At 37.0% G+C, this 25,215-nt stretch overlaps 1 protein-coding gene across 7 annotated transcripts in view; it reads left to right on the top strand.

Moving 5' to 3' along the window:
* The window catches only part of LOC149537004 (uncharacterized), a 161,355-nt gene that overhangs the window by 11,212 nt on the left and 124,928 nt on the right, over nucleotides 1-25,215 (top strand). For all 7 annotated transcript variants that reach the window (XM_089806804.1, XM_089806809.1, XM_089806807.1 and 4 more), the window contains 2 exons: nucleotides 86-2,074; nucleotides 2,172-2,291. In XM_089806804.1, the coding sequence (XP_089662930.1) occupies nucleotides 86-2,074; nucleotides 2,172-2,182 (2,000 nt within the window). In that variant the 3' untranslated portion in view covers nucleotides 2,183-2,291. The remainder of the gene's footprint in view (nucleotides 1-85; nucleotides 2,075-2,171; nucleotides 2,292-25,215) is intronic.

Below are 25,215 nucleotides of genomic sequence, written 5' to 3'. Positions count from 1 at the left end.
TTGTTATTGTGCATGTTTTGTCTCACCATTTTTTTTTTTTCTCTTTGACTATTAATGCAAGAATACTAACTTAATTTTTTTGTAGGATGCTACTCCCTCTATTCAATCTGTGAATTGCTGAACACTAAATTCAGAGACTGGAAAGTGAGATCTTTGGTGTTTGTTATGATGATCTGTACTTATTCTCAAGCTGGATTGATCAGGGATGCTCTTTTTGTTCTTCGTTTTATGAAATATCTTGGATTGAGAGCTCCAGTCTACTCATATAATGTGATTCTTAGCAAGGTGGAATGCACGGATACAATCAGCGACATCATTGAGGAGATGCATCAGTGCAATGTTTCTTCAGATATTTGTACATATAATATAATTATTTCTCATTTTTGTAAACAACAGAATTTGAAAGAAGCTCTTGAAGTATTTTTTCAATTGGAAAAAAGTGGCCTTGACCCTAATATTATTTCTTACAATATAATTATTAGCGCCCTTTGCAAGAATAGTCACTTAGAAGCTGCAAAGAGTTTATTTGAAGGGATTTGTCAAGTAGGATTGCTTCCTGACAGGTTTAGCTATAATGCTATAATTGATGGGCATTCTAGGACGGGTAATCTGCCTGAAGCTTTGAGACTCTTTAATGAAATGATGGAAAAATCTATTGAACCTGATATAGTCACATACAATGCACTTATTAATGGGTGTTGTCTACAAGGTAGAATGTGGGAAGCAAATAATATGTTCAAACAAATGGTGGCTAAGAACATCCATCCTAATCTTATTACTTATGCTACACTTATTAGAAGCTACTGCAGCATTGGCAATGTACAGGAGGCTCTTCAGTTGCGTTTGGAAATTATTGAGAGGGGCATTAAACTAAATTCAATCACTTACAGCACAATCATGAACGGCCTGTGCAAAGAAGGGAGGCTAAATGAAGCAGAAGATTTGCTCTTCGAAATGCAAGAAATAGGCCTGGTTCCTGGTGTATTTAATTACACGATTTTGATCAGTGGACATTGCAATGAGGGAAACATGTTGAAGGCTAAGCAATTATACAATGAAATGCTAGGAAAAGGTATTGTCCCTAATCGTGTTGTTTATACAGCAATGAGTAATGGGTTCTGTAAAAGCGGGAAACTTAAGGGAGCAAGACAGATTTTGAATCATTTTATCAAACGAGGGCACACTCTGGACTGTATCATGTTCAATGGACTCATTAATGGATACATAAAAAAAGGCAGCTTAGATGAGGCTTTTTGGTTGTGTGGTAATATGGAGAAAAGTGGCATTGCTCTCAGTATTGTCACATATAATTCTCTTGTCAATGGCCTTTGCAAGGTTAACAGTTTGCAAGAAGCAAGAGAACTATTGAATGAAAGTTCTTGCAAGCATTTGGTGCTTAATGAAGTCACTTATAGCACTCTGATAGATGCACACTGCAATGCAGGTGATATCAATTATGCACTCAATGTATGTGATGAAATGATTGGAAAAGGTGTTCTGCCCAATGCTGTTACTTATACCACTCTCATGAAAGGATTTTGCAAAATTGGCAAGGCACAAAATGCTTTAAATCTCTTGGATGAAATGCTTAAACGGGGTGTGGATCCCGATCATGTGACGTACAACACTCTTATTCATGGATTTTGTCAACAGGGCAATATGGAGATGGCTTTTGAACTGCATGATGAGATGTCACAGATCTATTTGAAACCTACAATTGTTACATATAACTCACTCATATATGGGCTTTGTAGAAAAGGGAGATTCAAACATGCCAAGGAACTAATGGTTTACATTTCTCAGAAAGGTATTGTGTTGAATGAAATAACATATGACACAGTAATTAGTGCTCATTGCAATTGGGGTAATCTAGACGAGGTCCATTACTTCCTTGACGAGATGGGTAAAAAGGGAATTCTTCCTACTGTGTATACTTACACTACTCTTATGAGTAAATTCTGCAAAGTTGGGCAGTTAGATGAAGCAAAAGAGATCTGGAATGAAATGCTAGAAAATGGTATATCACCTGATTGGAGAGCTTATGACACACTAATCACAGGATTGCGCCAAAAAGGTGAGAATAATGCAGCTTTCAGTTGCATGCTAAGATGGTTTGAAAATGGTCTAATGCTCATAGCCAATTTATTGGATTGAAACATGACATGTCACAGGAAGCAGATGATACTCCCAAACAAGTTACATGAGGATTGGTCTTTGAGCTGTTTGCAAAACCCAAAGGGTGCTACTTTTAGACATGCTTTTGAGCATATAAACGTCAGCATCTCTTACTAGTGAGTATACCTTCTGTTATTGGTGTACACTGTTGGGTGTTTTATTGTGTCTCTCCACCTTTCTAATGTTCATATTTTAAAATTAATAAATTTCTATGTTTCACTTCTATTTTGGTTGGGTGGCGAAGATTTCATTGCATGCTCATGGTTTAGGATTTGGATGATGTGGAGCAATTGAATGCCATGTCGGGTAGAAGCCTTGGATCAAATTTCTGCAGTTTTCACTTCCTTCTTAACATCACCTTTCTTCTCAGTGAATGTTAGTTTACAGTACACAATATTCACTCTGAAATCTGTTTTTTTTTCCAAAGTTGCCATAGCTTTGTCCATTTGTATTCTATCATTGCCTGATTTACACCAGAATACAGAGATCTAAGTGCCTCTAAATAGAAAATTTGATGGATTATGTGCATGCACTCTCAAATTAATCTGCAACTTCCAGTGCCTGGTTATCTGAGCCCTTCCAGCGAACAAGATTTCCAATTGATGATAGTGGAAAATCAGGGCCAAAAACTACCAGCATATTAAATTATGTAGCTATATGTGCAAACAATATGCATATTAAATCAGAAAATTATGCTTGCGAATGTGAGATGTTCGAGGTGCTATATGCATGTCATCAGCATGTTTACGATGCATTTTGTCTGCATTGTAATGCTGCATAGCCAGTTATGCCATGCTGTAGCAAATAACTGCCCCAAGTCCTCAGTTTGTTGACAGGGCTGTTCTTGAGTAGTACATAGAGGGAAAAATTTAGGATGAAAAATGTTCAGACTGGCCTTAACGACTATATATCTGGCAAAGAAAATATTACTCCCAATGAAAGGTATTTTTAAATGTTGTAACTCAGGTTTCTTTGGAAAAAACCTCCTCCATTTTTCAACAGATAACAACAATATTGGTAACATATAATAATATAATAATGATATTTGCAATACAATTTTATGTATGATGCATGCAGGTAGCACCTGTGATTAAGAAGCAATTGAACCCACATAGATTTATCATAGAAACGAATTCATATGTTTGAAGTTATACTGTACAGAATCCCCAGTCTAACCTTTGGACTAAATATAGTTTTTGGTTTCTGAATTAGGTAAAAAATATGGAGTTCAGGTTTTTTTTGCACGTCTTAAGATATTATACTCTAATGAAGCTTGAAGATTGACACAAAATCAAGCTCCTTGTAGGCAGCATGAGTATCCCTACTTCCTTTCAGTATAGATGCCAAAGTATAGAGAGAAACTATTCCACAGAGACTTGAGCAAGGCTCATACCCAAACTCAACCCTTTTACACATGCCCTATGGTGTTTACAATAGTATTCAGGAAGGTTTTATCTTTGGCTAAGGCACTTTCAGCTCTACGTTCTACTTGTGTGAAGCAGTCTTTAATACCAAACCTAACTGTTAAGTCACCTTTTGAAATTTACCTCGGATGATTTTATACTAAAGCATCTATTCCTCCTACAGCATTCCAAGTCACTCTCAAGGAATCAAGCAAAAAGAGTCCTAGATTAGAAGAGGGCAAGAGAAGGTAACAAAGCAGGAATATGATCCCTAGAGTCGAACAATGCAATGTTTAAAATGAATACTATGCTTTACAGACAATTACAGATGACAGAGATGGATCAGGTGCTCCACTGACCGAGGCACCTACATGAATAACTTCTTTAAGGTACATTAAAGCTTTATCAGAGATAACCTCACCTGGAACAAGAATAGGAAAGCCTGGTGGATAAGGACAAATAAGCTCCCCACATATCTGCCCAAGGGTGTGGTCAATCTCTCTCTTTCTGTTCTTGCAAAGAGTGCCTCCCTTGAGCTTAGCTTGGTTTTAATGTTAGAAAGTGGTCCATCCTTATGTAATTCAGACAGAAAAGTATGATCAGATATATAATTTCTGACAGGTATTATAGAGAGAGTTTTTGGTGCAGGAGTACCTTGATCACATGAAGTCAAATTGTCATGTCCCCTTTTTTTTGGAGGTAATTTGATTTAATTAATTTTATTAATTAAGTTGTCCAAAATAATGAATATTTTATGAGGATGACTAATTAATTATTTTAATTAAATAAATAAGTGGTATTAAGTTAATTATTTATAAAGTTATCAAATAAACAAATTAATTTAATAAAGTGACTTGAATTATAAAATATTTTATAAAGTCACTTAATAAATAAAATAATGTTCTAGAAGTTTCTGGCAAAAGTGGAGAAAAAAGAATAAATAGGCATCCTGGGCTTCATTCTCAGCAGACAGATTTGTTGTTGTTGATGTTGATGTTTGATGGTTGTGGACCCTAGGGTTTCTGTAGTAGTCACAATTGGCCATTGAGAACGAAAACTCTCAATTGGTAGGTAATTTTGAGGGTGTGAAATATCACTTGAATTATTGCAGCTGGGGAGAAAGTTACTTTAGACTTTCATTTTTGCTTCATTGGTTAAAACTTTGGGGCCTTTGGCCAAGTTTTGTATGATATTGATTGGTGTTTGCTTTGGAGACTTTTTGGAGTTCATAGTCTTCAACAAATTTGCATTGAGGAGGTGATTTGCAGCATCTTCAATTTATTTAGAAGTCTGACATACTGCTGTTGGGGCATCATTGGAAACATATTTTTGTTCATATCTTCACTTAGAGGTATCCGATGGTTCTGGGTATTGTTGCATTCAATTTCTATCGTCGAGACAATCATTTGAAAGACAAATTCAAGGAGCTTAGAGGCTGCATTTATTTTTCTAAAGTATTGCCAGGCAAGAATAGGGGCGGCTGTGTGAAAGCATCAATTGGGCCTAAGAGAAGTTCATTTTGCTTGAAACTTGATTCTTTCATCAGCTCTTTTCTAAGGCATCATCATTTCTCGAGGTTCCTTCGTTTATCATTCATGTTAGCATTGCATTTTAGGTGTTATAAGTTTCAGCTGTAGGTGTGCAATATACCAACATTATCATATTTTGTAATCCATGAGTCTTGGCCATTTTTCATGAGCATTGTATTAGAAATTTCATTGCAATTAAGGAGATAATAGTTGCTGGTGTCATTTGAGCAATTCAATATCATTTATTATCAGCTAGTTAGTTTGCATACCAACTATTTGGAAAAATGTCAGTTGGCTGTAGGTGTTCATTTCTCATGCTTAGATCATATATATGCATTGAATATTGCCAAAATTAGTTGCACATTCATGTTAGGTCATTGTTTAGACAATTTGGAGTCTTCTTGCAAGCATTCTTATTGATGCAAATTGAAGAAAAGAGTCATTTTAGCAAACTGAAAAGTTATATCAGTCATATGACTCTTGTATGCAAAGTGTTTAACAAAATTTCTTGAGCCTTCAATCAGAAGTTTTCAATCAGATTTGAGCAGGGTCATTACAGTGGTATCAGAGCTATTGACCTGCCATCCTGTTGGGTAGATTAGACATTGAATCAGTTAGTTAATCATGTTTACTTCAAGTACCCAAAAGTAGTGGGACAAGGATATCAAGAAGCTTAAACAAAATTTGAAAATCATGTTTACTTCAAGTACCCAAAAGTAGTGGGACAAAGATATGAAGAAGCTTAAACAAAATTTGAAAAGGTTGGATGAAAGTCAGAAAAAGATGAATGAATTGATGGTTTCCATGTTTAAGAGAACTACATCACAGAACAAAGAGAAAGAGGAACAAGAGGTCTCTACAAGTGAGGTATCTAGAAACCTCTACAAGGATTTTGCAGCAGTTGGTGACCAGCATATAGCCGAATCTAGGGAGGACAAAAATCAGACCAGCTTGGAGGAAGATGTTGGGCACACAATACTTCAGGAGGACTTCAAGGATGAAGCTAGAGATACTCCGCATGGTTTACACAGTTTGAGGAACCAGCTAAAGATGAATGAGGATGAGGTAGAGTCTAAGTGCTAGGAGTTTGTTTCAGCCAGGGCTACCTTGTCAGTTGAGGGAGTTACTTTGTTAGTGACCCCTGGTGATATTTGTTAGGATCTGGACTCTCAGTTAGTTGCAGAGGACGAGGGAGATGGAGATTGTGATGTTGAGATAGTTTCATCAGCAACTTCTTTGGAGTTAGATGAGGATGAGTCTGATGCTTGCATTCAGAGTGTGGAGGTGTACTTAGATGTAAGTACACTAAGCATTCGTGATCTTGAGAGGAGTTCGTTTGATTCAGCTTTCTCTCATAGTGTGGACAGCGTATTCGAGACAGTTAATAGGAGGCTCGTAGTACAGAGTCACCATCTGACCGACCAGTTGAGAGTTGGCGAGAGAGATATCACTATTGCTCTTGAGCATTTTGATATCGCTCGTCAATTGTTGGCCGTTATTGGTTGGGGTGCTTCTATGACAGATGAATCTAGCGGTGGTTACCTTTCTTTGGCAGAGGTTCATGCCTTGCGTGAAGTTGTCAGGATTTTGATACAGGATTACTGACAATTGGTAGCCGACCGTGATCACCTGGTTGAGTGGGGGAGTATAGCTTATGAGGCACTCTTGGATCGTGAGGAGGTGAGTGAGCTTACCCAGGAGCTCATAGCAACTACTAAGGCCTTGGAGGTCACACAGTGAGATCTACAAGAGTCGCAGTTCCAGTTAGAGGAGGTGATCGTGGAGTTGGAGCATTTGCGGTCTACACTAGCCCCAGACCCAGTTCATTTGTATATTGAGGTGGTTGGTGGTGAGTACGCTCCTGCAGTTGTTATTAAGGAACATGTTGTTGGGGCTGACACACATGTTCAGGATTTGGGAGTACCTGGTCCTGATGAGTTTGGGATACTAGTGGAGTCGAGTCTCCAGATTGATTCTTTTCACACAGATGACAGTGTGGTACAGTTGGTCGTGCCACCTTTACAGAGGGATCAGTTGTGGTGTGCAGGGGATTATGTTGATGCTTCCTCGTATAATTTTTACTACACTGAACCGTTCATGGAGTATTTGCTAGATAGTGTAGGTGTTTGTCTGGACTCGCATAAAGTGTCAGAAGGTGTTCTCATCCGAGGTACTAGTGCTATTTGTAGATTGGTTGGGGAGATTATAGTGATCCTTTCTACTATACTACCTCATAGGGATTTTGAGGTGGGGTTTGTTGAGCGGATTGCATAGGGTCCTATCCAGCCTACAACCACTCGGAGTCAGAGATTGGAGCCATCTGTTGATTCCCAGTTCAATGATGGTGAGCTAGTAGCGGAGTTTGGGGGTTCCTACTGGCATTATACGGTGGGGTACGCTCATCATTTTTCTTTTGACCTAGAGATAGAAGATTTGATTTCATGCAGGTGTAGATTGGCTCTAGTTTCTTACCATCCATTATGGGATGGATTGGCACCATCTTTTGCTGATGGAATAGGCAGTTGCAAGTTACACAGCCTGTAGTATCGACACACCCAGGATAGTTTATCAGAGATTGGATTTGGTGGTAGTGACTCAGGTACCTATGGTTGTTGTCATATCCACAGTGTAGTTGGGTGCGAGTGTCAGTTAGACAGGGACTTGAGTTTTGACAGAGTTGATGTTTCAGTTGACTTGAGTTCTGCAGAGTGGTTTCTTCTATTAGCATCTATAGTTGGTCTTCAGATGATTTTGTCAGTGATGTCAGTTGTTTGGGAGTTGAGTGCAGTTTCTCAGTTGCTGATTTTTGTACTGTTGATGTTGATGATTTATTCACAGGAGTATGGTGAGGATTGGGACATTACACAGGTTTTCACTTGGGATCCAGGTGGAGGAGGATGGTACTTATTGCTGAGATTGCTTGGGGACAAGCAATTTCAGGGGGGGTAGACTATCATGTCCCCCTTTTTTGGAGGTAATTTGATTTAATTAATTTAATTAATTAAGTTGTCCAAAATAATGAATATTTTATGAGGATGACTAATTAATTATTTTAATTAAATAAATAAGTGGTATTAAGTTACTTATTTATAAAGTTATCAAATAAATAAATATTAAAAGGTAACTTTATATTTAATTAATTTAATAAAGTGACTTGAATTATAAAATATTTTATAAAATCACTTAATAAATAAAATAATGTTCTAGAAGTTTTTGGAGAAAGTGGAGAAAAAAGAATAAATAGGCATCTTGGGCTTCATTCTCAGTAGGCAGATTTGTTGTTGTTGATGTTGATGTTGGATGGTTGTGGAGCCTAGGGTTTTTGTAGTAGTCACAATTGGCCATTGAGAACGAAAACTCTCAATTGGTAGGCAATTTTGAGGGTGTGAAATATCACTTGAATTATTGCAGCTGGGGAGAAAGTTACTTCAGACTTTCATTTGTGCTTCATTGGTTAAAACTTTGGGGCCTTTGGCCAAGTTTTGTATGATATTGATTGGTGTTTGCTTTGGAGACTTTTTGGAGTTCATAGTCTTCAACGAATTTGCATTGAGGAGGTGATTTGCAGCATCTACAATTTATTTAGAAGTCTGATATACTGCTGCTGGGGCATCATTGGAAACATATTTTTGTTCATATCTTCACTTAGAGGTATCTGATGGTTCTAGGTATTGTTGCATTCAATTTCTATCGTTGAGACAATCATTTGAAAGACAAATTCAAGGAGCTTAGAGGCTGCATTTATTTTTTTGAAGTAGTGCCAGGCAAGAACAAGGGCGGCTGTGTGAAAGCATCGATTGGGCTAAGAGAAGTTCATTTTGCTTGAAACTTGATTCTTTCATCAGCTCTTTTCTAAGGCATCATCATTTCTCGAGGTTCCTTCGTTTATCATTCATGTTAGCATTGCATTTTAGGTGTTATAAGTTTCAGCTGTAGGTGTGCATTATACCAACATTATCATATTTTGTAATCCATGAATCTTGGCCATATTTCATGAGCATTGTCTTAGAAATTTCATTGCAATTAAGGAGATAATAGTTGTTGGTGTCATTTGAGCAATTCAATATCATTTATTATCAGCTAGTTAGTTTGCATACCAACTGTTTGTAAAAATGTCAGTTGGCTATAGGTGTTCATTTCTCATGCTTAAATCATATATATGCATTGAATATTGCCAAAATTAGTTGCACATTCATGTTAGGTCATTGTTTAGACAATTTGGAGTCTTTTTGCAAGCATTCTTATTGATGCAAATTGAAGAAAAGAGTCATTTTAGCAAACTGAAAAGTTATATCAGTCATATGACTCTTGTATGCAAAGTGTTTAACAAAATTTCTTGAGCCTTCAATCAGATTTTAGCAGGGTCATTACACAAATGGATGCCTTGGAAAGGCTATTGTAATAATTTTTTGTTTTTGTGTTGGTTCAAGTTGTAACAAGGTCCTAAGGACCATTGTTAATCTTTTAAAATTATTTTGTAAGGCTTTTGTGCCAATTGTGTCATATAGACCTACAAGGTCCTGACTTGGTCAACATTGGTCTAACCATAGTTCAAAATAGTGCCAATAAGTGGCTGATATATCAGTTTCTCGTGAGAAGTTTGGAGTGGCGAGAAAATACAAGGTTTTTGTGCCAAAATCTCAGTCGAGAGGTTTGAAACTTCTCGCCAAGAAGTTGCAATATATCACCGAGACGTGGTATACGTCTCGTGAGAAGTTGAAAAAATCTCACGGGCAGCCCAACGAGATACCATTTAGTGGCCCATACATTGGAGGAGAAGAGAAGGGTTTGGTGGAGAGAAATAGTCATTGGAAGCCTTGTAGATTGATTGCAAGTGGATTTGAAGAGATTTTTCAAGAAAATACCGATTCAAAAGTGGGTGGTTTTGCACCGAGATTGGATGACATCCAGGAGGAGGGCAGTGAGAGCGAGGACACGTAGGACACTAAGAGTGAGGATATTGATGATGAGGAGTCATTGCTAGTGCCAGCACCAACTACATCTAGGATGGATATTGAGACACAACTACAACCACAACCACACTGGACTGCTAGGGCTAGACCCCCTCCCACTCCCATCATTTTTACTAGATCTATTGGGAAGGGCAAGAGGAAGATGTAGACTAATTTTATATTGTACTTGACATTTGTATATGCTTATCTTTTTACAATGACAATATGCTATTTTTAGTTTGCTTCAGTGTTTAGAGTCTCTGACTATGGATGCCAGCCATCGACATTCCACATGAGGATGAGATTTTGTTACATGTTGCATTTATGATTTATATAATATGTAGATCAGCTTGTTTGGTTTGTTCACTCATTTATTGACTCATTAGATGCATCTTCTTACTAAATTTTGCAAAACAAAATGCATTTTAAATTAAATTTAAGCCAATTCCCGATATTTTCCTGAGAAGTTACTGATTTATCTCTGATATTTGCTGAGAAATCTTTTTTTTGCCTAGCTGATAAGTGGCAGTGAATGAGATTTTGAACTATGGTTCTAACCACTCCAATTGTGCCAAAAATGAGTGTATATGTTGTATTTGGTCTAATTTGACCTATTTGGACTTGTATGAGGGGTTACATTCAAGTTTGGGGGTGTAGTTGTTTGGATGTGCAAAGTTTTTCAAAGTTGCAATGACAACTTATGCAACTTTTTGTGCAAAAAATGCAACTTTTGTCTTCCAAAGTCGAACTATTCAAATTTCAGTTAGAGACAGTTGGGAAGGTTTATAATGCCTTTACAGACTGAGACAATGGTTGTTGAGTTATTTTGGAAGGAAATCAATACACTTTTTGCTCATTTTTTGATTTCTAACTGTTTTTGCATGTTTCATGGACCAGTACAATTCTGTACAGTACCTGTAACCTCTGCAACCCACTTGATGGAAAGGGTAATGAATCTAGTTTGATATGAGCCTGGTTTGATCATCTTTCATTGAGATTTGGAGGGGATATTGTTTCTTTGGTTGGGTTTGAAACCTCCGCTGTCTAGGTTTTTACTTTTGAGAATAAAATTTATACAATTCAACATTCCAATAATAGAAAAAATTACTCCCTGTTGGAATGTGCTATTTCTTAGAGTTTTTTTAAAGATGCCATTTGTTTCAGGGTGAAAAGTGATGTTGGGATCAAGAAAAATAATGCCCTACGCCTATCATCTCTCTATGACAGCCCTAGGAACTGTGGCTGTTAATGCAAATTGGAATGCTGGGTTAAAGTTAAGGGGTTTAGGCACTTAAAACTTGTTGAATGCTTGGTTTGGAGTAGAATCCAATGTGTCTGGGCCATTAGTTGTAAAGGTTAATGAATTTGGAGGGTGGTTGCTATGAGAAAAGGAGCTAATTGTTCTAGTCAATTATTTGGGCAGTGTGTTCCAAAGTAACATAGGTTGATTATGTGATATGATTTGGGAGCCCTAAATGGGTATTTGAAATTGGTCTCACTTTTCCCATGTGGTTTAAGGTTCCAAAGTTATTGCCCAAAACCTCCTGGATAGAGCTAGTAGGCCTAATTGGGCTCATTGAAGGAAGTATTATTAAAAGGTGTTTTGAGTTTGTTTCAAATGTTGTTTTGAGTTGTTTGGGGTCCTCTGATTTCGTAAGAACTTTGAGATAAATGTTTCTAAGCAGTTGTTTTGTGTTCCACCATGTCGTCTAATATAGCCTTAAAGGTGTCACCTCCTATCACTTTGTTGCCTAACCTTGGAGTCCCCCCACATGTTCCATCTTGTTAGCCAATTGAAAGTCCTTGTCCGATTTGTCTTAACACCTGTTGGTCCTCTGCATTAGTTTGTAAAGCAACAAGTTTGTGAACATTTTCTAAGTCTGTTCCTAGATTGAAAGAAAACATCAAAAGTGTGCAAAAAAGGAAAGTTCTGCTATCACATCGTGCTCAATCCTCAAGATGTCGTCGTCCTCAAAACCTTATTGTCCTATGTCCCATAGACTTACTGTGTTTTGCAAGGATCAAGTACCATTGTACCTTAAGGGTTGACTGAATGCAATCCTAAAAGACCATGGAACTGCTGAATGGCATATCGTGCTTCCTTTGCCAGGTCTATGGCTCTACTAATAGGCAAGTTTGAGTTGCAAGGAAATCCAATACATTTATATATAAAAGCCTGTGCAACATTCAAAGAAGCAAGAATTAAATAGATAGGGCTAGAACTTTGGAGGGTTTGGAGGCATTGACATAATCTTTCCCTGTTTACCATTTCTCCCTGAATTTGTATCACTATAGATTGTGTGAGGGCACAGAGAACTTTGAGTGTAGATTGAAGCACTATATCTACCCCTTGCTCCAGAGCAGTTTTAAGAAAATCAGAATGAAATTTGAAACGGGCTCCATGAGCTTCATCAGTAATAAGAGGCACACCACAATAATGGCAGACATGTAATGTCCCCATTTCTATCAGGTTCCTGCAATTGGCTTGGTCAGTTCATCATCGCGACCCTTGTGAGCTGATAGTGGGATTTGAAGGTTTGAGTTGTGGGGTTACAGACTTTCCAACATCCTATGGTGAGTTTTGGCTCAGTTTTGAGGAACTTACTATTTATAGTAACTCAACATTTGGTTCCAATGAGCTTAGTTGAGTTCCAATGAGCTTAGTTGAGCTAGTGGAGTTGAGTGATGCTCTCAGTTTTTATTTTGGGGTTCTGGTTTGAACTCCAAGAATCTTGGAGGGAGCGTCTATTTATAGTAAGTCACCCTGTCCGGTTCATTCATCGTCTTCTTCATTAGGATCACTCTGGTGTTGTCAGTTTTCAATTCTAATGCTTCTTTAGTCATTTTTGCAAGACAAGTGAATTATTACTATTATTCATCTAAATATGCTGAGGTTGCTATTTTTGCTACTATTGTACTTTGGCTACCTTAGTGTCATAGCTCATTGGAACTGGGTTGGAAAGTTTTAAATCTTGGGCACAAGAAATAGTGACCTTGTGTGTGATAATGTTATGAAATGGTCATTTTTGGGAGCCAAAAGAAATTAATAAATTATATTATATGGTGCGTTATAAAATGATGTTGTATTGAGGAAGCTTCTTAAGTGAAGTTGCATTTGGAAACTTTGTGCGAATGGGGTTTATAAATATGAGCTCATTTTGATGGATGATGCAGTGCAAGGCAGGAGAATCCCCAAAGGAGATGTCCTAGCCCCTAGCAAATAACCACATAGAGGAAACACAACAAGAAGAAGCAATGATGCAAGATCTGATACCAAATCATAGTAATTTATTCATAGATATAACTGATTACATGCAATGTGTTGGGCTGTAAGGCCTTTCCGATTACGGCCAAATACAAGCAATTACAATAATAGTTCTGCAAGATCCCTCAAGATCCAATCCAAACCCTAGCTAGTCTAGATCCACACTCTGGTAAAAACCTCTAAGGAAAATCTAAACTTGTGCTCGCAAGCCCACCAAGCAATCTCCTTGTTTTCCAAGCCGCAGCTACTAGCCCTTCTCAAACTTTGTCCAAGATCCAAGTGTAAATTGCCTCACATTCGGCGCTCTATCCACACAATCACAACTCCACCACAATCTTGCTGTAAACTGCCTCACATTCGGCGCTTTGTCCACAAACTTAGGAAAACTCGCTCTTCAGCTACTCTCCACACTCACTCCTCCTCCTCCGAATGAATCACTCCATCCATGAATGAATAAAAGACTCCACAAGACCCCCTCTTATACCAATCTAAGCCACAAGTCGACCTAGCAATTACAAATTAAATAAAACTAATATTAAATACTTGAAGAGCCACAAGTCGGCCTCCAACAACAATTAAATGTCCAAAAATTGATACCCGAGCAAAATCGCGATATCTCCGAGCCCTGATTGAATTAGAACTTGTGCTTCAAACTGAAGGTAGTACTTTAGGTCCTCTACAACTCTTGAAATGTGCAAAGGGTGATTCATCAAGGATATCTGCGCATCCATCTCGAAAGTCACGCACAAAAACTTGTTGCACAAATTGCCAGAAATAGATACTCCAGGAGAATTGCCATATCTCCCAACTTATAAAGAATTAGGACTTGTGCCTTTACCTAGAGATAGTACTCTAGGCCCTCTTCAATCTCTGAAATTTTCATCCTCTAACTCATTGCGCAAAATTAGTTACACAGCCTGCAACAAGCACCCAGAAACCAAAAAATACAGCTCCAGCAGCAAGGTAAAAACAGCTCAAACTTTAACATGATAACTCCAATCTCTATGTGCACATAGGACAAGATTCCCCAATGTGTCTCCAACACATCCCTAACCATAAAAATCATAACTCCACCAAAATCTAAGCTCAATGTTCCTCAACACTTAACCAAAATCCCTCCAAACATGCAGGATTGCAAGCAAGCCCAGGATGCTCATGCATCAATGGAAAAGCATCCGATTATCTATTTTGCTTTTGTTCCCTTGTGAGTATTTTTGAGGTACTGGTTTTAATACCCTTGCTGAGGTATAAGGGTCTGATTTCTGAGCAATGTCTTTGCAAGTTTGCTGTTGAAGTATAGCAAAATTGCCATTGCTTCGCTTCTGTATTTATTGTCTGAGAAGTGATAAATGCTGAAGGAGTTTGATTAGGATTTGAAGAGATTTCATTGCAGCAATTAATTATATTAACTACGATTTAGTTTAGGAAAATTATTGTGCATAATTGGGCTATTGTCTACCTTCCTGTGGCAGCGATTGGTCATCATTTGCATTTGCAGACATTCAAAAAGGGTCTGCGATTTCTTATTTAGGGCCTGCGATTAAATTATTGAGGCCTGTGTTAATGGGTTTTAGCGCCTACAGTCATATTGGAGCTTACGTACATTTACCTGTGGCCTGCAATTGATTTTATGTGGGCAGCAATTGCATCTCTGGGCCTACGTTGGAATTTCCAGCGGCCTACTATCATTGGCGGAAAAGTTTGGAGTTGCATCACTTGCTGAAGGATGGACTCCATCCCTTAAAACAGGTTCATCTTCCATTTGAATTTATGTAATACATGCTGCTGCAATTTTAATGAAAAGTGATTGATTGTAAAGGTTTCCAGAAACAATTATTTATTAATTTTCGAGTTAATTTCAGTATTCATATATTGTTTCAAAATTCAAAACCCAATTCATTTCAATATCTTCATTCCATATTTAAATACCCGAGTCACAATGAACAAGCGAAGGGATTACAAAAGAGATTACTTATCATCATTACAATAGGGACTGTCATATGCTTTATCACAATAATATCAGAGTCTGCTGGCAAAATGTTTGACAAAATGCCAAACCTCTGACCTGTTCAGGAAATGGATGTTTTTTTACACTATCACCTGTGGAGGGTTATTATAAGACATCTGCAATCGCTCTCAAGTCCCCCAAAATATGTTGGTGAGGTGATTAATACTGCTGCTGCTCTCTTACCCTCATCTCTCATTTGATCAAGCATGTCCTTAATTTGGAATGCATGGATACCATATGTGAGATCCCAGATCATGCTTGGGCAGAAGATATTATGGTAAAGCCCCAGACAAAACCGTGGTGGAGATTACAGGTATGTGACTGTTTTTAGGGAAAATAAGGATCTCCTTTGGGGAGCATGTAGCCATTACTGCTGCCTGAATATCATAGATAGATCCTCCTACCAGAAACCACACTGCATCTGTTCCAAATAAGCGTGCATTTTTTTCTTGAGCATCTGTATTCACTCCTTCAGTTGCAAATAAGTTATCAAGTTCTGGAAGCTCAGGTAAGTTATGCTTAAAAGGGTCCATTTCAATGAGTTCAGCCAGTAACTAAGGAGCTGCTCTACCTCTGTTTTGACTTGGAAAATGAAATGCTGCAATATTTTCTTCTGCAGAGGCTCTAAGTGCATCAAAGAAAGGCGCTTTACTCTTTTAACAGTCTATGACTCATCATTTAACTTTTTTCTTACACCATGTCTCTGACTTGGATAAGAGATCAAACTTTTTCTCTAATTGGTTTCCCTGGTTGCATACTTGATAAGAATTTCAGATATATATGTTGGGATATGAAAAATCTTGCTAACTAATGCAAAAGTCACTTATAAAAAATGATTACTAGTTCCTCTGTGCTTTTTTAACATACGACTTCAAAGAATCTCAGAAAACTATCAATGCAGAAAATGGCTTGTAATGCAACATCATTTCGTGTCTTCCATTGCTAATATAAAGCTGTCAGTAAGTATAGTTGATACAGAGTGCATAGAATTAGACCTCCCATAGATGTGGCAGCACTTAATTTGAAAAGGCACTAATATGACGTAGTAAATACAGCAGAGTGCATAAAATAGAAGTCAGTTACAACCTTGAACTACATACACTTGAAGAGCTATGGATAAGCAATTGTCATATGCGGAATTCTAATCAGAGTCTCAAAATGGTTTACACAAATAAACTATTACACATTTAATAGTTCAAAATAAAAAGTTCATAGCTAAACTAAATTCAATGCTGCACATGTCCGGGAAAATAATGGTCATTTATCTCTAAACTTATATCCAGTGCATTAAAGGCCAAACAAAACGAATATTAAATTTTTAAATGAAGAAATACCAAAAAATCACTTAAGTAAAATATCAATGACCATCAGGCCGAGATAGATGAAGTCCCCTTCATTTCTCCATGCCGAGAGGACTTACTGAAGACTGAAACCTCTCATATAGTCCATATGGAAATCGCATCCCTCAAAATAACTTTACAGCTAATGCAGCCTATCTAAATGAATCCATTAGAGAGCATCTTTTCCAGGTAATCAAGAAAGTTATTCTCAACAATAATGGCTGCACAGGAAGGATGTTATTTTTGCGATTGAGATTTTGAAATCACTTTTCATTTTTGAGAGACACATGAGATATGCAAGGAATATGCTTTGTCTTTAGGAGTTACTTCAATGAGTGAATCCTTTGCGAAGATTTTGTTAAATGTACTGCTTATGCAAAGGGTAGATGGGGTGTTGATCACGGCCCAACGGTCTATATGCCCACTATGTATGTGCGAAGAAGGCTCCTTCAAGCATATTTTCTTACACACCAGTAAGCTCAGCCATTTGGCAATTCAGACAATAATATAGAATATTTACTTTTAGGTGCCTTAATGATGTTCTTGAGGAAGTTCAGAGCATGTTGCGAACAAGGACTACACATTAGGTGACTTTATGGTTGGTGATGTTTGGGAGAGTTTAAGAACTGGTTTTGAGGCTAAATGAGTGTCGTAAATCCGTCAAACCTGTGTTGTATGTAATAAGAAATGGCAAGAATATGTCATGTTTTAAACACCAGTTTTTATTGCTGCAGTAAGCTTTACAGAAAATTAGAATGAGAATTACAGGCTCTCACATTTTTTGTCCTTATTGTCATCTGCCAGTTAGTACCTTCTTTATACTTTCCAATAGCATTAATTGGGCACAAACTGGTCTTGCCATGATAGATAAAAGAACACAAATCACATTTCCCAACCAGTTTTCCCTGGTTGACATTACAGGGTTTTCACATGCATACATATGATCACAGACAGAGTTCTTATCCACGTCTATTAATATTTCTGAAAGAAATTCACATGCAATTTACAGTGTTTTTGGTTTTGTGGATTTGAGTTGATTACCTTGGTCTCTGCCTTTTGGCTTTAGCTGTGTAACTCCTGAAATTTATGGCATCAGACTATATTTCTCTCAACTAATGTTTGCAATGATTGTACTCAGATTATTGTCTTCTCTCATCCCACTTTGAGTTTCAGATAAAAGGACAATGGCAGGTGACAAAAACATAAAAAACAACCTAAGGGTTTAATTAAGGTATTAAGTACTAACACAACAAAGGAGATTATTTCCTTCCATAGTTTTTTCCCTTGGAATTTATAATTTTTTTACCAATAGTTTCCTTCTCGTCCATCCTGCAAATAGGGACATTCAGTCTATAAGAAAAATTAGATTATTTTGAAGTTATAATTTAGATTTATTTCAATTCATACAATAGTATTTGCCTAAGGGAGTATGATTCATTCACTTGTTGAAAACTGATACCTGGAAATTACTAAATTCCAGGGACTCCCAAAGTTATTGTTTAATTGAATTTGCCATGCATAGGAACAAGCAGGTACAAGTTTGTAGATTGTCATCAGGATTCATTTTTCGGTATTTTTATCCTCATTTGCATAAAGATTTAATGAAAATAGCCTAGATCTAGGTGACTAGGTGACATCAAAAGATTACAGAAGGGTACGTGCAAACCTACGGATCATCCATAATGAAATTATTGACTAAAATCTAGATAGGAGTTTAGTCTGCAGTGCTTTTGAAATAGGAATGAATGCACAAACTATGCTATTTAGGATTAAGTCATTGATTCAAAATAAATGGAAATCATTGCTTTTCATCAACAATTGATGCCCATGGTGTGGTGTAAAGCTCCAGCACAGAGGTGAGGTTTTCTGTGGTCAGTTGAAGTCTTTCATATCAAAGCAGTGTTCAGAGGCATGATTAGGAGCACAGACTTTGTTTAATTTTTTACGAGTTCTTGAAAAAGAATGCCTATGAATGCTTAAGGTTGGTATACACAAAGATTTTGTGACAGTGACACACACTGTTATTTGACTTGGTGCTTTGTACAGCCAGTTTTATTGTTCAAAGATCATGGCACAAGGAAGATCATTGTGTTGGGATTCTGCTGCCAGTGATTTCATTGTAAAATAGCTGTATATCAAGATCTAGGTCAGGATTCTCTGGTTTTTCCCTGTGCCTTCTGATCTGTTTTAGTGTGATCAAACTTCTTTTGTGGGTTTCTTCCCCACATTTCTTTAACTTCCTATGTTATCTTTTCTTTTTCATCTTTAATATATTATTATAGGTTTAGCCTTTTGCACACTCCCCCCCTCCCCCCCTCCCCCCTAATAGGAAAGAATTTACATTATATAGCCTCTAGATTCCAAATCCAATGAGGATGAGGAAGAGGGTAAAAAACCATAAATCAAGGGATTTTCTTTAACAGTATTTCCAAATTTGAGATGGGGAAAACGCCATATCCCACGAAAGAAGGAATTGCAAGTATACATTTATCCTATGCTACCTAAGTAAATAAATATCTTACCTAAGTAAACTTCATTAATAAAGAGCAATCAAACAATCACACTAGCACCTAAGTAAACATGAAATGGGTCTTGGCGCTAGGCCTAATCAGGTAGCCATGTACAATGATGACGCCTCTCAAAAAACGAGAAGGAAAAACTTGTAGGTCAAAACTCATTCAAGAGAGTACAAAGAGAAAATGGTGAATGAATCTGGAATCATTTTATGTACCTTGATGCCAATGCCAAATTTTGAGTAAAACTAATCCATAGGAGCGAGGACTGTGAAGATTCAAGAATATTAACCATAATGAACCACTTTCAAATTGAGGCATGCTCCAATGTGTGAATCGGATGCAAGATTTAGGATTTTTTACCACAGTTTCCCAATCTGAAATGTGAACTGATGTGAGTAAAGGATGTGTCAAGTTATAAGAAAGATGTGACAGAGAGAAAATTAGAGGATTAAAATGGAACTCATGTTAGCTTTCATCATAATGGAGGTGGGGTTATAGCGCATTCTATCCAAATACACTCTTGTCCATCAATAAATTTGTCTTATTTTGTAAACACATTAGAAGCCTATGCATGAAACCCCTCAAGATGGACATTTGCTGTAGTTCATTTGAAAACATATCCCCCAAAAATAACTCAATTATTAGGAAATCCATCAAATCCTTATGGTGGCACAATATGTTGATAATTGTAGCTCATAAAGGTACGTTAAAAGTAGAGTTCAAGTAGGACTTTACTCTGAGGAAGTAGCGTTCAAGTAGAACTCTACTTAATCCACCTAACTAATTAAAGTAGTCACCTAAGAAGACGAGTTCAAGTAGGACTCTACTTTATGGAAGTAGACCTCAAGTAGGACTCTACTTTATAGAAGTATACTTCAAGTAGGACTCTACTTTATGGAAGTAGACTTCAAGTGGGACTCTACTTTTCCCAACTGCTATATAAAAGGAAGCTAAGGGTTAGATAGAAAGAAGGACATTGAGAGAGAGAGAAAATCAGAGAAGACATTTCTGAATTTCAGCAGGGCAGAAAGAATAAAGTTTACAACAGTTAACAACAAAGGAGAAGGTAGCAATACTGAGTATATTCCAGGTTTTTTGTTTTGTTTGTAACTTGTTTCAGAGCCATTTTCTCATTTACTGGGAGCTCTTGTAAGTTGAAGAGCATATGACCTGTGTTTTGCTTTTCTAAGTTTTCCGCTGCTTTATTTCGTTAAATAAATCTAGTTATGTAAATCTAGATCTGATCTATTTACCTAGATACTGGGTTAATAAATTAACATGGTATCAGAGCTGTAAGCTCTAAAAGAAAAGTACAAGACAGATATGGCAGCCAATAGTCTTAGGTTCGAAGACAAGCTAGATGAAGTTTCAAACTTCTTGCCATGGAAGGCAAGAGTCATACTGCTTCTCAAAGTTTCAAACTTCTTGCCATGGAAGGCAAGAGTCATACTGCTGCTTTATTTCGTTAAATAAATCTAGTTATTTAAATCTAGATCTGATCTATTTACCTAGATACTGGGTTAATAAATTAACATGGTATCAGAGCTGTAAGCTCTAAAAGAAAAGTACAAGACAGATATGGCAGCCAATAGTCTTACGTTCGAAGACAAGCTAGATGAAGTTTCAAACTTCTTGCCATGGAAGACAAGAGTCATACTGCTTCTCAAAGGGCAAGACTTGTGGGAAAATGTAGAAAAGGTTCTTCTACTACAAACAGATCTTGCACTTCAGGCAGCATAGGATAAAGGACACTAGAGGACACAGAGTCATTCTAGATGTTGTAAAGGATCACTTGATTCCACATATAACAAAAAAGACGAAAGCCAAGGACATTTTTGATGCCTTAGTTGGTCTCTTTCAAAGTGACAATATGAACTGGAAGATGGTTATGAAGAACAGGCTCCAAGAGTGTCGGATGACCAAATCTGATAATGTTACCAGTTACCTTATGAGGATTACACAGATCTGTGATCAGCTTGCAATAGTTGGAGAAAAGATCTTGGATGAAGAGCTGGTGAATTTAGCTCGAAATGGTTTCACCAAGTCATGGGAACAATTTGTGAAGGGAATTGGTGCTCAAGAAAACATTCCAGATTGGTAGAGGCTATGGGATGATTGTATTCAAGAGGAGACTCGTGAGGAGATTAAATCCAACAAGCAAGGATGTGATGATCAAAACTCGGCCTTCATCACTAAGACTAAGAAAGGCAAAGGGAAAGCTTTTACCAAAAAAGGTAGTAATTATGGAGAAGGACATCATCCCGAAAAGAAGAAAGACTTAAGCAAGATCAAGTGCTTTGTTTGCCATAAGCAAGGTCACTATGCTTCTCAATGTCCAGAGAAGAAGAAAGGCACAAGAAAGACACAACAAGTAATAGTAGCATCAACAACAGAGACTCAATTGAGTGAATTTGCAACAAAGTTTGTGAATGATTTTTCCCTTGTAGCTTGTTGCTTGGTACTTGGACAGTGGCGCCTCCCATCACATGACTAAAGCACGAGAGTTGTTCAGTCAACTTTTTGAATATGAATCAGGGATCACTGTGGAGCTTGGCAATGATGCCAATTGTGCAATTTTAGCTTGAGTTAGGAGGATAAATTGATGCTCAGGAAGTGTTGTATGTACCTAGTTCGAAGAAAAACTTGTCCATCTCAGTTATGGAGGACAAAGGTGACATAAGGAGGGAATGAACAACTAGGGCCAAAGACACACTTAACTATCCAAACACCTTGTTGAGTAAACACAACGGAAGCAAACTCACAGAGAACAACACCAAGGAGAGAAAAAACAACACTTTTATTGATTCATCAAATTATCAACATACATGCCTAGCTATAAGGCCTTCTGGGTTACGGCCAAGTACCAAAATATAACTTCAAAATCCACAATCTAGCTTCAAATTCACAATTCTAGAAACATATGCTTTGAACTCTCTAAGTTATATTCAACCTAAACCTAAACACCCTTATTATACTTGCCAAAACGACTTACAGAAGATTCTAGATCATTACATAATAGAAAGGCCGACTTTAAAATCGTCTGCACACATCCCAAGACAAGATCGAAACATTAACTTCACGATCCAAATTAATTACATAACAGACAAACTCGGTCAAAGAAGGAACTGAGCATCAACAAATATTAGGTTCATTCAGCACATGAAGGAACACTTGGTCAACACTAGATAGCTTGGCCAATACTAGATAACTCAGTCAATACTAGAAAGCTACAGTAAGTCGGCCATTACTGAACAACTTGGCAACAATTTGAAAACTATTGGCAGTTGGCTCCAATCAGGCAGAGTAAACAAAGATGAGCAGGATAGCAAAACAACCTAGGATGCTTCTGCATCAGACAACCGGGGTTGAAAGAAATGATTGTCCTGAATCATTGAGATGTCACAACCTAAGATGAATCAAACTCAAATTGAGAAATCCATGTAGCATCTTCAACTGGTCTGTTCTTCCACTTCACCAAATATTCATAGTAATCTTTTCCTCTTGTGCTTTTACCAACTCTCTGATCCAATATCTGTTCAATCTGTTCAATTGGCTTTTTGGGATAATCATCTGATACAACAACTTCATCATTTGATTCATGATACATATACAAATCAGCAACATTGAATATAGGAGATATATTTATGTCATCAGGTAACTCAACTTCATAAGCATTACCATTGTCAAACTTCCTCAAGATCTTACAAGGTCCAAACTTCTTCATTTTCAGCTTACTGTATGTTCCAACAGGAAATCTGTCTTTCTTCAAATGAACTATCACATCATCACCAACTTAAAAAACATGATGTCTCCTAGACTTATTAGCATTCTTCTTATACTTCTGATTACTTTTTTCCAACTTCAACTTCACTTCGTCATGCAAGGACTTATAAAATGAGAAAATTTTTCCCCTTCAACACTTCTCTTCTCTTCACTAGCAACATCCCTCAAATCTGATATACCTATAGGCTGCATTCCAGTAACAATCTCAAAAGGTGTTTTTCTTGTACCCCTATTCACAGAATTATTATATGCAAACTCAGCTTATACTAATACCATATCCCAATTATTCAGCTTATCTCCAACTAAACATCTCAACAAATTACCCAAGCTTCTATTTACAAATCCTGTCTGTCCATCTGTCTGTGGATGGAATGTAGAACTAAACTTCAACTCAGTATCCATCTTCTTCCATAAAGTCCTCCAAAAGTAACTAACAAACTTACTATCTCTGTCAGAAATAATATTTTTTGGTAATCCATGCAATCTAACAATCTCTTTGAAGAAAATCTCAACAACATGCACATTATTTGATGTCTTCTTACATGGTATGAAATGTGCCATCTTAGAAAATCTATCCACAACAACAAATATGGAATCATACCCTCTTGTTGTCTTAGGTAATCCAAGAACATAATCCATACTGATGTCACTCCAAGGTTTCCTAGGAACAGAAATAGGTGTATACAATCCAATATTCTGACGTACTCCTTTTGCAACTTGACAAATTTCAGAACTCCTTACAAACATTTGAACATCGTTAGACATCTGTGGCCAATAATACTTATCCTTCAACAAACTCAATGGTTTATCAATTCCAAAATGTCTAGCCAAACCACGACAGTGCTTTTCCTTAATCAAATTAACTCTCATGGAACGTCTTGGTAAACACAATTGAATTCCTTTGAACAACATGCCTTCTTGAATGAAATACTCATCATACTCATTTGATCTGATAGATTTGGTGCTCTGCACTCTCTCCATGCCTCCGAAAAATCAGGGTAAGTATCATACAATTCCTTTATTTCATCAAAACCAATTATTTCAACCTTCATCTCAGTCAACAAAGAACGTCATCTGCTCAATGCATCAACAACTTGGTTAGTAACTCCACTTTTGTACTTGATCACAAATGTGAAATTTTGCAATTAGTCAATCCACTTCATATGTCTTTTATTTAACTCCACTTCTATGTCTGTGGCAAATAATACTTATCCTTTAACAAACTCAATGTCTTATCAATTCCAAAATGTCCAGCCAAACCACCACAATGCTTTTCCTTAATCAAATTAACTCTCATGTAACTTCTTGGTATACACAACTAAATTCCTTTGAACAACATACCTTCTTGAATGAAATACTCATCATACTTACTCATTTGATCTGATAGATTTGGTGCTCTGCACTCTCTTCACGCCTTTGAAAAATCAGGTTCAATATCTTACAATTCCTTCATTTTATCAAAACCAAGAACTTCAACCTTCATCTCAGTCAACAAAGAATGTCGTTTGCTCAATGCATTAACAACTCAGTAACTCCACTTCTATGCTTGATCACAAATGTGAAACTTTGCAAGTACTCAACCCACTTCATATTTCTCTAATTTAACTTATGCGACTTCCCAAATACTGTAAAACTTTATGATCAGTATACAAGACAAATTCCTTAGGAATCAAATAAAGCCTCCACTTCTTCAAGGCTTGAACAATAGCATAAAACTCTTAATTATATACATAATACTTCCTTTTAGCATCATTCAACTTCTTACTAAAGAAAGCAACAGGTTTACCTTCTTGACTCAACACAACCCCTATTGCCCTACCACTTGCATCACATTCCACTTGAAATAATCTATTGAAATCAAGTAAAACCAATACAGGTAACTCAACAAGCTTTTGTTTCAAAATCTCAAAACTCTTATTAGCGCCATGTGTCCACTTAAAATCCTTTTTATCTCCTCTTATTATCTCAGTCATAGCATTACAAACAAAACTGAAATTCTTTATAAATATTCTGTAAAAACTAGCCAAACTATGAAATGATTTTACCCTTACCCACATTCTCAGGTGTAGGCCATTCCAAAATTGCTTTAACCTTCTCAGGACCCATTCTTAAACCATTAGTTGAAATCACAAATCCCAAATACACAATTTCCTTTTGCATAAAATAACACTTTTTCAAATTAATCAACAACTTCTCCTCTTTCTATCTTTGCAATATTTGTCTAACATGCTCAAGATGTTCTTC

The sequence above is a fragment of the Cupressus sempervirens genome, chromosome 10, assembly GCF_028749045.1.
Source record: "Cupressus sempervirens isolate cs-2001-9-10 chromosome 10, ASM2874904v1, whole genome shotgun sequence".
Taxonomy (NCBI): domain Eukaryota; kingdom Viridiplantae; phylum Streptophyta; class Pinopsida; order Cupressales; family Cupressaceae; genus Cupressus; species Cupressus sempervirens.
The sequence above is the reverse complement of the archived record's forward strand: the minus strand, read 5'-3'. Positions and strand labels throughout refer to the sequence as shown.